The sequence below is a fragment of the Ostrinia furnacalis genome, unplaced genomic scaffold (genome assembly GCF_004193835.3).
Source record: "Ostrinia furnacalis isolate ACB-3 unplaced genomic scaffold, ASM419383v2 OfSCF3264, whole genome shotgun sequence".
NCBI classification, from domain to species: Eukaryota; Metazoa; Arthropoda; class Insecta; order Lepidoptera; family Crambidae; genus Ostrinia; species Ostrinia furnacalis.
In genome coordinates, this window is record NW_021133503.1 from 192,622 (window position 1) to 206,225 (window position 13,604).

Sequence of the window (13,604 nt, forward strand, 5' to 3'; positions counted from 1 at the left end):
TAGCCACTTCTATCTATTTCAATTTAATTGAGTTACGGATACTGTGTAAGTAGTACTATTTGACCACTAAAAAAGTAGTAATAGTATTTAGACTTACTTATAACAAGAAATTAACTATTTTTATTTAAGCACTTTTACGTTATTTTTAACTGACGAATAAGTGACGAAGTAACCTGACTGCTATTAAATAAAAATAGCACAAATCTTGGTGGTTAGTAAATTAACCACCAAATGCTATGTAAGTATTTCACTTTTTTGTAACAAAATATTTGAATGTAGATACATCACACGACTTTTCAAGTTTATTTATTTTTTTATTAAAAAATATCAGATAGATAAAAAAAATCTATTCGTTACCTTTCGTCAGTTTAAAATGCGCTAACTTATCTTAATACAAAAATTGGTACCAAAATTCAACGAAACAAATTTTTGAGCAAAACGTTTTCAACAAAACATTTGAAATATAAATAAAAAATATTTTTAAATAATATTTGGTCATTTTGTATTATAATAAAAACAACAGTTCGTTTAAATTATCATAAATATACATAACAACAACCAATAAATTGATACAGCCAGTATTTGTTGCTGGGGGTCTTTTTTAACATAATTTATGGCAAGATATTATAAAAAAAAACGTTTTCTAGTTTTCTTGGTCACAACTAAAAAAGCTTTAACTAATTACGTTTCATATAAATCATTATTTTTTTATTCTTAGCATTGCCTACTTATAAAATATAATGAGAAATTTTTAGGGTTCCATAGCTAAATGGCAAAAAACGGAACCCTAATATTTTTTATATTATAATGTCGTGAGCAGGCACATTGTGAAAATGATTTAAAATACACAAAAATGTCGGAAGAAATATTATGTTTTACCTAAAATTTAATTAAACATTTAACTTATCTATTTAACTGACTAAAATTAATGTAATAAATAATGGAAGATAATTAAATTGACCAAAAATGCAGCTAACATTTTTCTGTAATAATATTTTTCTTGGTGTATATACGTAATATTTTTCTACGTATATTTTGTAAGCCTAACCTGCTGAAATATTCTTAAGCTCACACACTTAGTACCTATTTACCTACTTATCGTGCAATGTAATACTCCTTACCTTTAGATATTTTATGTTATACATTTTGAAGAGTTATTTCTGTATATAATTTAGCCATGTAGTTCCGGCAGAGTACTCAAAGAAAATAGACCACTCTTTTAATATTATTTTCTGTATTTTTTTGTTATTTAGTGCCGATTTTTACCAACATTTTGAAGCATTACTAAATTAACCACCAGGTTATTAAAATTTTTTTGGCGGTAAGAGTCGCCGCTCGATCATTATATTTAACCACCAGGTTTGTTTTTAATAAGTTTCAAAAATGTATAAGTTGTGACTTAAGTACAAAATGTAAGCTTTTAAAAATCTATATCGATTTAGTAAATACAGGAAGCCTTACCTTACAAATAACACGTCTAATAATCACAAAAATATTTTTATATCTGGCAAAAAGTGAACACTTTAATGGAACTACTTTTCTTGGTTAATAAAATATCTGACCATAAAAAGGGACTTTTAATATTTAATTATCTTTGGTAAAACTTTTACTTCATTATAGTTGTGAAAGGCGACTAAGGGACAAAAATATGCGAACATCAGGCCTCCCCAACCCGTCTGGCCAGCGTGGGGAGTGTAGGCCAAATCCTCCATTTGCCTGGTAAATTAGAGAGGACCCTCTCTCCTACAATGGAGACTAAATGACCTGTTGATGACGTCTTTTAATGGTCAAACTATCTTCAGTTACTATAATTTTAATATAATTAATACTATATTAACTACATAATGCGAATAATAATAACAATATACACATCAGGCTGTAGCTGCAGAGCTATATAAAATACTTACAGCGATGGACGACATACATGTTTTTGTCAATTTAGTTCTCGAACTCATTTATTTGTGTATGGCAAGATTTTTTTAATATATTTGATGTTATTTATGTTCTTTTTGAACCATTTTTATTGGATTTATGGTATTTTACAGTAGTTTCTGTAACTGTAAAAATTAATCATCTTGTTATTTCGAAAGAAACCATTCAGTTTTCACTCTTTGAAATGGACCACAATTGAATTACTTTAACTCAAATGCTAAGAACAGTTGTTCTATAATAGCAACATTAAAACCTCTTATAACTACTACGTATCTTTAGTAGCAGTTACTGGGTGTTTAAAAGGCCTGATTTGCTTCAATTTGGTCGACTGTCCATCGAACTTGATGTCCACATCGCAATCGCTAAGGGGATGAGATATCACTGAGTGTGTATCATCTCTCTTATCATCAGGACTTAAAGGCGTTACAAATCCACTATCATCTTTATGTTCCCTAGGTTTCAGATTCAGGGACATGCTTTTTCTACCCTGGAACAGGTTCAAATCATCGATGTACGATTTGTTCTCGATTTTCTCGTCTAATTTCTTCAAATTCTCGTCAAAATCGTGCTTTAACTGCTGCTCGAATAACCTCTCTTGACGGATTTGCTCGTGTGTGCTTGCAAAGAAACCAGTATTCTTCTTCCCTAGTTCTTTTAAGGAGTCCTTCAGATCTGCTCTATCTCTGAAGCTGTCAGATCTTCTGTTATCTTCAGTCTTCTCTTCTAAGACTTTTAAAGGATAGTTCTTTAGGTTATTCGCTATCAAACCCGAATGGACTGACTGGGACTTCCTCATTATGAAGGACTTTCTATCATTCTCCGGGGTTCTGTCTCTATTCACAGCGTTCATGACATCTTCTTTGGATATCTTGGAGAACAAATTCGGAGCTGATACTCCAGTCTTGAAAACCTTCTTGGTTTCTTCCTCTTCGTCATTGGAGGTAAACTTGGAAGAAAATGAGCTTATTTTGGAGCTGAAAGAGAGGCGTTTGGAGTGATTTTGGACGATCCTCTTGATCTCTGCTGGCATGTCCTGGCGTTGATGAGCTGATATGTACCGGCTTAGTAGCGTTATTTGTTGTTCCAGCTGCTTGTTTTGTGATTCCAGACGCGCTTGGGACTTCTGGTAATTTGTGATGGCGTCCATTGCAGACTGTAAAGAAAAATAGATTAATTTGGATCAGTTTCTTTTTTTTTATTTGAAGTTAGACTTCTATAAATGGATACATTCCTAATAACATAACTACTTAGTAACAACATTTTCCCATCTTCCAATTTTAATCCCTCTCACACTAGAGAAATACCAGCATGAGAAACAATTTAAAGTTTCAGTGATTTTGCTTAAATTTAATCAGTCACTTGTTATCTAAGGTTAAAAAAAATATAGTTTGAAAGTGGAAAGCTGATGAACATCTAGGAGCTGCTCAAACATAAATAACAAAAGGTGATGAATAAGTTTGTGTAGCCTCTTAGTCCAAAAAAACATCATTATTTTTTCTCTACTCCAACTGAAGGCTTAAGATTACCTGGTGGTTATAGAATGGACCACCATATTTTGAACTTTCTTTATGTGGGACAACATAAAGTTTCAAACCAATAAAAATATTTTTCTCTATACCAGAGCTGCTACCACAGAATAATAATAAGTACTACCACAGAAGGTTTTCTTTGTGCATGAATTATGTTCTGTGTTTCTATTATTATTCAGGCAGTTAAAAATACTGCACAGTATTAATTTACACCACCGTTTTTACATTATAGTTTATTGTCTTTACAATGCAAATGGTGTTGAAGAATGGTGTGGTGAATGGTAGTGGTGAAGAATACACGTGCGTGCGTCAATACTCGCTCGTGATTGTCCTGTCGATTAGGTACCGCAGGAGGGGTAGTCGCGCGTGTTTTGTTTTCGATGCAAACTCGCGGAGATGAACAGGCCTGGTGCTACTCACATCCAACTCCTCAGTCATCCTGTTCTTGTCTGCTGTCAGCATTCTATTGTCTTCAGTCAGGGTTGCCAGTCGCGGCATCTCTTCGCGTAGCACCGCGTATTCTACGGCATAGTCGCTGAGCTGGCGACTGATGTCGTAGGAGAGGACCTGGAGAGAATCAGTGTAAGCTTACTTCATCATCATCATCATCATCGTCATCATCATCAACAGCCCAAAAACAACTGCACATTTAATTAAGGTTAGACTGACAACGCCATTCTTGTGATGGAGTTTTGGGCCGATGCTGTGTAGGTTTGTTCATCATCATCATCATCATCTCAGCCATAGGACGTCCACTGCTGAACATAGGCCTCCCCCAATACTTTCCATGTTACCCGGTTGGTAGGTTTGTTATCGACACGAAAAGAAGAAGACAGCCCTTTACAGTCCACTGCTGGACTATGAGCCTCCTCCACTATAGTGGAGAATCACTTCATTATCGTCATTAATGATCATTATCAAACGCGAAGCTCAAGACTGAATGCGATGGAGGACTGTTATGGACACCCTCTGCCCCATCTAGGGCATAGAACATTAAGTGAAAAAGTAAGTCATCATCATCATTTAGGATAGTGGCTGGAGCTGAACATAGGCCTCCCCCAATGACTTCCACATCGCCCGGTTGGTAGCGGCCTGCATCCAGCGCCTTCCTGCTACCTTTATGAGGTCGTCGGCTCACCTTGTGGGTGGACGTCCCACGCTCTACTTTCCGGTACGCGGCCTCCACTACAGAATCTTGCTGCCACCATCGGCCGTCAGTTCTACGTACTATGTCCCCTGCCTATTGCCACTTCAGCTTGCTAATCCATCGGGCTGTAAGCCCTTACCTTCTTCATAACCTTCTTATAGAACACACAAGCTTGTGCTTCAGATACCAACAGCAATTTGATTCTTAACCCTTAAATGGTTTCTGTCCGTTATAAAGGACATGTCAAACAATTGCCTACAGAATCTAAATTAAAGCAATTTATCGATTTTCAAGGGATATTTTATAAAAAGCATGATATTTTATGTGAAACACGGGGCAGTAGCTCCATAAAAAACCGCGAATTTTAAAAATTAAGACAGTTGAATAACTGCAACAGGAAGGTCAAGTTTTCGCTGTTGATAAATATGGCAACACTGTGGGTATTACACTTGTTCTTGTGCTTTATTGACTGATTTTAGAATATTAACGAATAAAACTGACGATTATTGCCAAAACTGTAAAAAAATATCGATTCTTTTTCATTCATTTCAAGGTTACAAATGTTATGTCACTTAAAACAGACAACGCCATTTATCAGTAATAAATACTCATGTGGATTTTTAGACATTTTTGCCCCATTTCCCCCTTTTAGGGGTTGAATTCTGAAATAACCTGAAACACGTGTTTATTAATTTATCCATCGGAGTTCTCCTGTGAAGTTTCGAATTAAATAGTGCAACTAATTTTGTTTTGCCCTACAAACTTTGGACCCCCATTTCACCCCCTTAGGGGGTAATTTTGGAAAAATCCTTTCTGATCACACCCTTAGACCCTAATAAGGAACCTACATGCCAAAATTTGTGTCTTTATACCCACTGGTTTGGGATTTATGTTGATAATCAGGCAGTCAGTTTCTTTTTTTATATGTCTGGGTATTTTTTGATAAATTTATGTAAAATCAACAGTAAATAGTCCGGATGGATTGCAAAAGGCGCTGGATTAGCCCGAGGCTGATTATCAGGGATTCCTGTATTGTTATTAATAAAAGTTGTTTTACGTTTGTTTTCCTAAACTGGCAATGTCCGCCCTAAGTGACATGGATGTAATGCTAAATAATTGGCAATGTCCGTTTTGAGTGACATGTCATAACTTCTATACTAATTGAAAATTTTTCAAAAAGAAAACTTTTTTTTCTTAATCTATCAAAACAATACCTAAATCTCAAATTTGACCATTTTTGAAGCAAGGGTTCAATGAGTGCCAATTTAAGGGTTAATGCCTTACTACACGACACATTTCAGTGTAAACATTTAACTTATTCTATGAGGCAAGTTGTGCCTCAAATGTCACAGCCTCACAGCGATTTAATCCTTAACGCATCACAATACGACCCGCTTTAGAGTAAGCACCTTCTTCTATCAGGCAGCTTATGCTTTAAATGACAATAGTAATTTGATCCTTAGTGCCCTACAACATGACACCTTTCGCCTAAACCCTTACCTTCTTCATGACCTTCTCATAGAACACCCGGTTCATATCAGGCAGCTTGTGCTTCAGATACTCGGCCGCTTCCTCGCAGCTTTCGCACAGCATCAGGCCGTCTCTATGCGCTGAGAGGAGAGCGAGCGAGACGGAGAACACCACGTCTAAGGACTCGAGGAAGATCAGGTCTGGAAAGGAGATAAATAGTATTTACTGCAAAATCTAAATAATATAACTCAAATGTGACTGACTGAGGCGATGACAACTCTTAACAGGCGATACGTTGTTGATCCCTTTCAGAGTTGATTTTGCCCAAGGTCAGCTGGGAGAGAATGCCTTATGGCATTAAGCTCACCTTTTGTACCTCGTATTTTTATGTTGCGTTCAGTAAAGATTTTTAAATTAAATTAAATAAGTCTGCTATGACCTTTATTCTCTCAACTTACCAAACACCCTCACGACGAATCCAAGAGGAAACTGACTGGTGAACAGCGTAAGCATCCATGGTGCAGCATATAACGCTGGAGATATATCCAGAGACTCCAGTTTCGCGTGTAACTCCGGTTCATGATCTCGAAGGAGGCGAGACAGCTGGTACAGCTGGAAAAATAGAAATACCATAATATGCTTATGCCCGTATTCACAAACATTACTATGAGGTCTCGCAGTGCGCGTGGACGCAGAGAGTGACACACGAACCAATCACAGAGCTCTATTCAACGCTGTGCGTTCGATTTGCAGCTTCACTTAAGCAAGCATTTGTGGGTTAAAGTATTCCCACCTCTCGTTCCCACCGCGCTGCAACTCCTGTGTAGTCAGGGTCTACAGCTACAGCACATTGTATGCTTGGGAATCTTGCCATGGGATTCCGGCAGAGTAGAATAGAACACCACTTTTCCCGTGGATGTCGTAAAGGCGACTATGGGACAAATATGCAAACATCAGGCCTCCACAACCCGTCTGACCAGCGTGGGGAGTGTAGGACAAATCCTCCATTTGTAGCAAAGTAGAGGGTTGTGCTCTTGCAGTGGAGACTCAATAGCCTGATGATTTTACACAGCATCATCCAGTCCCAAAATAAACAAAACTTGTTGTTTCGGGGATAGATTGTTTCTGGTGCTATTTCATCACAGCAGCTACTATAAGGCAACCATTAGGCCCTAAGCCTTCAAGCCACGAGTGTACATCTTCTGGGCAAGCTCTCTCTCTAGCAAAGGATCTCATTTCAACATCCCCACCCCGTCAGTCAAGAACAAGCCCATAACTACACGAAATAAATATAATTTTGAGAAAGCTTGTTCCTAACGAGTCACACCCAAACGAGTAACACTGTGACACGTTTTGGGACTTTGTGACGGTTGATGATTCACTGGTAAGTACCTACCTGGACTTGCAAAGCACTCATGTCGGGCAGATACTGCTTCCGAAGACCTCGCCTGAACATCAGGTGACGGAGTAGCACAAATGCTTCTGCTTCTTCCATCTGAAATAATAGCATTGGATAAGTAAATAATCATTGTGGTTTTTTAAAGTGATCTAGTGATCACGGGACGCACCTTTGTGGCTTTCAAAAACTTGATAATATTGTGGAAAAATACCAAAGGAGTCAGTAAGTAGTAGAAGAAAGATTCCAATCACTATAGAAGTAGAGAAAATCTAACTTACAACGTATCCACATAATTTATGGAAAGAGACCAGCTCATAGTGAAAATAGCTTAACACACTGACGTTGTAGTGGAGAGAGACCAACTCACTAACGTAGTTTTGAGAATCCAACTAACATCAACTACGTTAGTTGAACTAGAAGGAGTGCAACTATGGGTTTGTTCCTTTAAAGCAATTCTTCTCGCAGTGTAATCGAATGACTAACACGTTGTGAATAGTGAAAATATACAAAGAGTCGAGTAGAGAGTGAGTGAGTGAGTGAGTAAATGAGTGAGTGAGTAAGTGAGTGAGTAAATGAGTGAGTGAGTATGTGAGTGAGTGAGTGAGTGAGTGAGTGAGAGAGAGAGAGTGAGTGAGTGAGAAACAGAGTATAAACTTACATGCAATAACAGCACCCCAGCGACGAAGCTCAGACCCTGACAGTAGCCTACATCAGGGTCCAGTAATGAGTACGCCTTCAGGATGTTGTACAGAGCCAGCTGACCCGGCCCTAGAGCTGACGCGAAGTAGGAATGCTTGGGGAACGTGCGACCTGGGGAGAAAAGAAATTGATTTGTTCTTTAGCTTAGGTTGAAAATAAAAATGGAATTCATTAATTTCTGTATAAAACTAGCGGGCGGCCGCCCGCGATTTCGTACGCGTGAACTCCGTTTAACCATTAGAGATTGAATTTTGCATAATCCCGTCTTAGTGAGCACCTACGTAGGAACCCCTATGCAAAATTTTAGACTCCTAGCATTTGTAATTTCTGAGATTTCGTGATGAGTGAGTGAGTCAGTCAATCAGTGACCGTCACTCTACGATCAATAGAAGCAAAACATCAATAAAAGATGTTGCGAACGAAAAATTCAAATGATCTTCACGCGTATGAAACGTGGACACAGCTAGTAAGCTCCAATAAACTTGAGTTAAAAAATACTAGTAACCTGTTGAAAATGCACCATGAATCATAGATAATTATTTACTCCAATAGCAGAGAATTCGGTGTCAACAGCACAGCTTTATTTCGTCGCAGTAAAGGCAGCAGGAAGGCGCTGCACACAGGCCGCTACCAACCGGTCAACATGGAAATCATTGAGGGACCTATGTTCAGCAGTGGACGTCCTGTGGCTGAAATTATGATGATACATACCCAAGTCAATCAGTATAGCGTGCTGGTGCTTCGTCAAGCCTGCCAGTAACGCGCGGTAGGCTGCGTGATACAGCGGAAAGGCTTTCACATCTGGTGGGGGAGACCGGAAGGCGGCCTGCTCTGCCAGGAAGTACCAGACGGCTCCGCGGGACATGCGAGGGACACCTGAACAAAATTATATTCCATGGTTATTTCAAAAGCAGCTTTTTCCTAAAAACTATCCCTTCCCAAAACTCCGGAAAATCGGTTCAATGGTTTAGATGTGAAAGCATAACAGAAAAACAAAGAAGAGTTACCTTCGCATTTGAAATATTAGTGGGGAATAAAGAGTAAAGTAATGTGTTTAATAATGCTTGTGTTACGAGTGGATTCACCACAATATTCCAGCAGCGGCGGGATTCGTACCAGCGCGATGTTCCTCGGATCTCGGCCAGTCCGAAGTCTTCACGTATAGGATATTAACGCTTCGGCCTTTTTATGTTGAGTTCAAAGAAAGAAAGATTTTTTTCGTTGATTTAATAGTCAGAAAGATTTCAATGATAAAAGAACTCACCCTGTATAACAGCCTGGGTCAGCATATGCCGGTCGATCCGGGCCATGGGTCGGGAGACGTCCCGGGACAGCAGCTGATCCCACATTAGCGTGACCCCCGCGTCGCACACCCCTAGCTCAGTGTATTCCAGCTTTATACGACGCACTGCTGACGATTCTTCGCTCTCTGTAATGGTAAATTCATGACAAAATTAACCTTAAGGTTTCCGAAAAAGTAGCATCCCCATTATTTTAGTAGATACGGGACAGTTAAAAATAAATTCGTGACGAAATTAGCCATGTAGTGCCTGCAGAGTAGAATCCCATTGTTGAGTATTCCCATCTCTCGTTCCCACCGCTGCAACTCCTGTGTAGCCAGGATCTACAGCTTGACCGCCAATAAAAACCCAAACAAATAAACGACCTTCCCGTGGATATCGTAAGAGGCGACATCAGGCCTCCCCAACCCGTCTGGTTAGCGTGGTGAGTGTCAAAATCCGTAACATCATCATTCAGCCTCTGGACGTCCACATACACAAGCCTTCCCCAATAATTTCCCACTTCTTCCTGCATGCAATCTTTAAAGGTCAACGGATTAGCAAACTGAAGTGGCAATGGGCAGGGCACATAGCACGCCTAAACTGACAGCTGATGGGGCAACAAGATTCTGGAATGGAGGTCACGTGCGCAAGCGTAGCGTGAGACATCCATCTACATGGTTGACAGAGGACCTCATAAAGGTAGCAGAAAGGCGCTGGATGCAGGCCGGTACCAACCGGTCAACCGGCCTTTGTTCAGCAGTGGCCGTCTTGTGGCTGAAATGATATGATGATGATGAAAAGACCATCGCGTACCTTTCAGTTTAGCATTCTCCTTCTCCATTCTCACGAGGAGTATGGTCTGGTCGATGGCCATCTTCCATAACTGCTTGAGCTGTTCCTTAGTCCTCTTGCCTTTGGGCGCCGATGGCTGTCCCAGTAAGTTCATGGCTTGGCTGAGGTCTCCTATGGGAAAAATACGGGGTTTTGAACCATATTTCTGAATAAGTAAAGGTATAAATAAATGAGCGAGACAGAAAATGGATGAGTGAGTCAAACAGCTTACCCAACTATCTTATTCACTGAAATTACAGGTATATCGTTTCATCCACGAAGACGCAACCCACCATTCTTCGGCTAATGTTTGAGTATTATCGGTACATGCTAAATAACCATGAGTGCACGCACACTGCAAAAATGACGCTCGTATTACTCGGATTAAACTCCCCGCACCTCGCGTTTCCCTTGACCAAAATTTGGTGGGGCACGTCTTCTTGGATGAAACGATCATATTATAATGTACTATGTATAATACGACTATTTATCTTTATTTTATGATACCTCTGTACGAGTATGTACCAACATGAATCAATTAAAAGGCTTTGACTGTAGAGATTAACGAATAATAATAATAATTATGCTAAATAGAAATGTCCATAGTTGAGGTACTGAAACAACAACAACTTAAGATTGCAATAACTGAGAATATGATGTGATAAAGATTTGAGTAACTGTTTCACTGACAGTAAGTGAGTTAGTGAGTGAAACAGTAAGTGAATAAGTGAGTCAAATACTTGGCCTCCAATGAACGCTCCACATGTTAAGTTAGAAAGAGTCCATGAGAGGAGAGTGAGTTAAATATGAGTGAGTGAATGAATGAACGAAATACCTTCCTGAACATCAGGGGGCTGCACAACTTTCTCGTAGATGGTCTGCCTCCACGTGGCTTCAGTTTCTGTGCCGCTCCCGGTGGCGTTTGGTCGCGAGTCACTCACTTTCAGGAATCTGTTAAGATAGAGAAATATTTTAGCCATCCAAATACAGCATACTAAAGTGTCGACAATATCTGCCTTCAGCTCCCCAACCCGTCTGGCCAGCGTGGGGAGTGTAGGACAAATCCTTCATTTGCCTCTGGTCAATTAGAGGGTCGTGCTCCTGCAGTGGAGATTAAATGATCTGATGATGATATCATTAGGTTAGGAGGGTCTTATCAGCGCATTATTAAAGGAATAAAAGATGTTTCCCAAGTTTATGTTTTCTTTATTCTCTGTTTAAGGCCCAGTTTCCACTGAAGCGGAGAGGAAAGGAGTGAGAAGATAACAAATGTTTTAAATGACCAATCAGAATAACCTTTGTCCAGCAATGGACGTCATTAGGCTGAACATAGGCCTCCCCGAATGCTTTCCAACCATGTTGATAGATTGGTAGCGGCCTTCTATCATCAGTGTGCTTACCATGAGTTTACGTTACGTGTGCTCGCTAGCGACTGCGTAAAAAAATTACATTAAATGTATGACAGATTATTCAGCGCCCCTAGCGGATACTTTCAAGAACTAAAATCTTCATAGATTTTTTTGACGTACTATGTAGGTACTCGCTAAAAACGGGACTATTCCCACCTCTCGTTCCCACCACTGCAACTCCTGTGTAGCCAGGATCTACAGCTTGACCGCCACAAAAACCCAACCAATGAAGGCCAAGTTTGTCCCGGGGGAAAGTTAAACTGTCATTGGACCCGCAACGAAATTAATCAGAAGAACATAGGAGGAGTTCGAAATTAAGGTTCGACTTCCCTCCATTGCAAAGCGGATGACAGGTGACAAACAAAGGTTTAAAACCTTTAAGAAAAGATTATGCACCACGGACAATAAATTAAATTAAGGGGGCCTATCTTATGAGCAATTAGCAACTACCTGCCAATAATATTTTTCACAAAATCGCTTAAAAGCACGGAAATTTTTCCTTGTCGCGACAAGATCGGTGTAATAAATTGCGGAAACAGATGTATGTTGTATTGAATTAAGCATTATATCACGTTCATGTTTCCAAAGATCACACTCCCACAAGATATGATGGGCAGACTGCTCATGACTGACATCATCAGTGGAACACTCGCAAAAAGGAGACGGAACTAGTTTGAATTCGTGAAGTTTATGTTTAAAGTTGCCATGTCCCGTGAGGAACTGCGACGAGCAATGGTCGATTTCTAACCATCGCCTAGTTAGACGTTCGCGTACATTCGGGAAGAATTTATATAAGTGACGTCCTTTGACTGACGTATCCCATCTTTTTTGCCATTCATTAAGTAAATCTTCTTCAACGACTTCTCGGGAATCAAATAATCGACTTATTTTAGAACGATCGCGGCTATTTAAGAAATCGGAGGTTATATTTTCCCTTGATGCGAAGTACATAGCCGCACGCTTTTGTACCTCTAAGTCGACCGGCAGTACACCAGCCAGGACTGGCAGAGCCTCCGTGCTCACAGTTCTGTAAGCTTTGCAAAGAAAAATCAATGCAAGGCGTTGACTTTGGAGTAGTTTCCGTCGAGCGGCTCCTATAGTAGCTCTGTCAGCCCAAACTGGTGCACCATAGCAAATGGAGCTTAAATAAGTGGCCGAATATATTACTCGGAGGATTTTAAACGTTAGACCCCACGTCGAGGTTGAAATGTGACTTAAGGCATAAAAGTTCTTTTTAGCTTTTTCACCGATCTGTTTAATGTGCTCGACAAAACTAAAGTTTTTCTCTAAAATAAGTCCGAGATAGCAAACAGATTCCCGTTTCCCGTAGGTACTCGCTAGCGAGCAACGCCTAACGTAAACTCATGGTAAGCACACTGATATTTATTAACCTGGATATAAGTGGGCAAGCCCCCCACTAGGTGGACCGACGATCTGGTGAACGTCGCGGGAAGTATCTGGGTGTGGACAGCGCAGGACCGGTCGTTGTGGGAATTATTAGCGAAGGTCTTTGTCCAGCAGTGGACGTCTTTTGGCTGAAACGACAGGTGCTTACATATCCATCATGGGTGAGTTGACAGGAGTCCCAGGTTCTTCTCTGGCTTCTTCCGATTCTTCTTCTGGCACTGCCGATGGAGTTCTGGGAGATGGCGTCGGATCTGAGAAGCATAAAGATATTAATATAACCATTAAAATAAAGGACGAAGCGCACTTATCAACCCGGAAACGGATTGTAACCGTATCAACTCAAGGCGGTTGGTATATTCTTTGTATGAAACTCCGTACTGCAAGGCACACTTAGCCGGAATGAATATGACAGCTCGGAAAAGGCGATACGGTATTGATCACTTTCAGAGTTCATATGTCTGCTGCCTTTAGGGTTCCGTAAAAAAACAAATCCTTGAA

At 40.0% G+C, this 13,604-nt stretch overlaps 1 protein-coding gene across 2 annotated transcripts in view; it reads right to left on the reverse strand.

The window, feature by feature from the left end:
- Window positions 1-1,740: 1,740 nt before the first annotated feature.
- The window catches only part of plx (PTB_TBC1D1_like and TBC domain-containing protein plx), a 48,196-nt gene continuing 36,332 nt past the window's right edge, over window positions 1,741-13,604 (reverse strand). For both annotated transcript variants that reach the window (XM_028311268.1, XM_028311267.1), the window contains 11 exons: window positions 13,255-13,357; window positions 11,126-11,241; window positions 10,273-10,422; window positions 9,441-9,605; window positions 8,888-9,052; window positions 8,136-8,287; window positions 7,475-7,573; window positions 6,537-6,690; window positions 6,109-6,278; window positions 3,882-4,028; window positions 1,741-3,085 (listed from right to left, as the gene is read on the reverse strand). In XM_028311268.1, coding sequence (XP_028167069.1) covers window positions 2,198-3,085; window positions 3,882-4,028; window positions 6,109-6,278; window positions 6,537-6,690; window positions 7,475-7,573; window positions 8,136-8,287; window positions 8,888-9,052; window positions 9,441-9,605; window positions 10,273-10,422; window positions 11,126-11,241; window positions 13,255-13,357 — 2,309 coding nt within the window. In that variant the 3' untranslated portion in view covers window positions 1,741-2,197. The remainder of the gene's footprint in view (window positions 3,086-3,881; window positions 4,029-6,108; window positions 6,279-6,536; window positions 6,691-7,474; window positions 7,574-8,135; window positions 8,288-8,887; window positions 9,053-9,440; window positions 9,606-10,272; window positions 10,423-11,125; window positions 11,242-13,254; window positions 13,358-13,604) is intronic.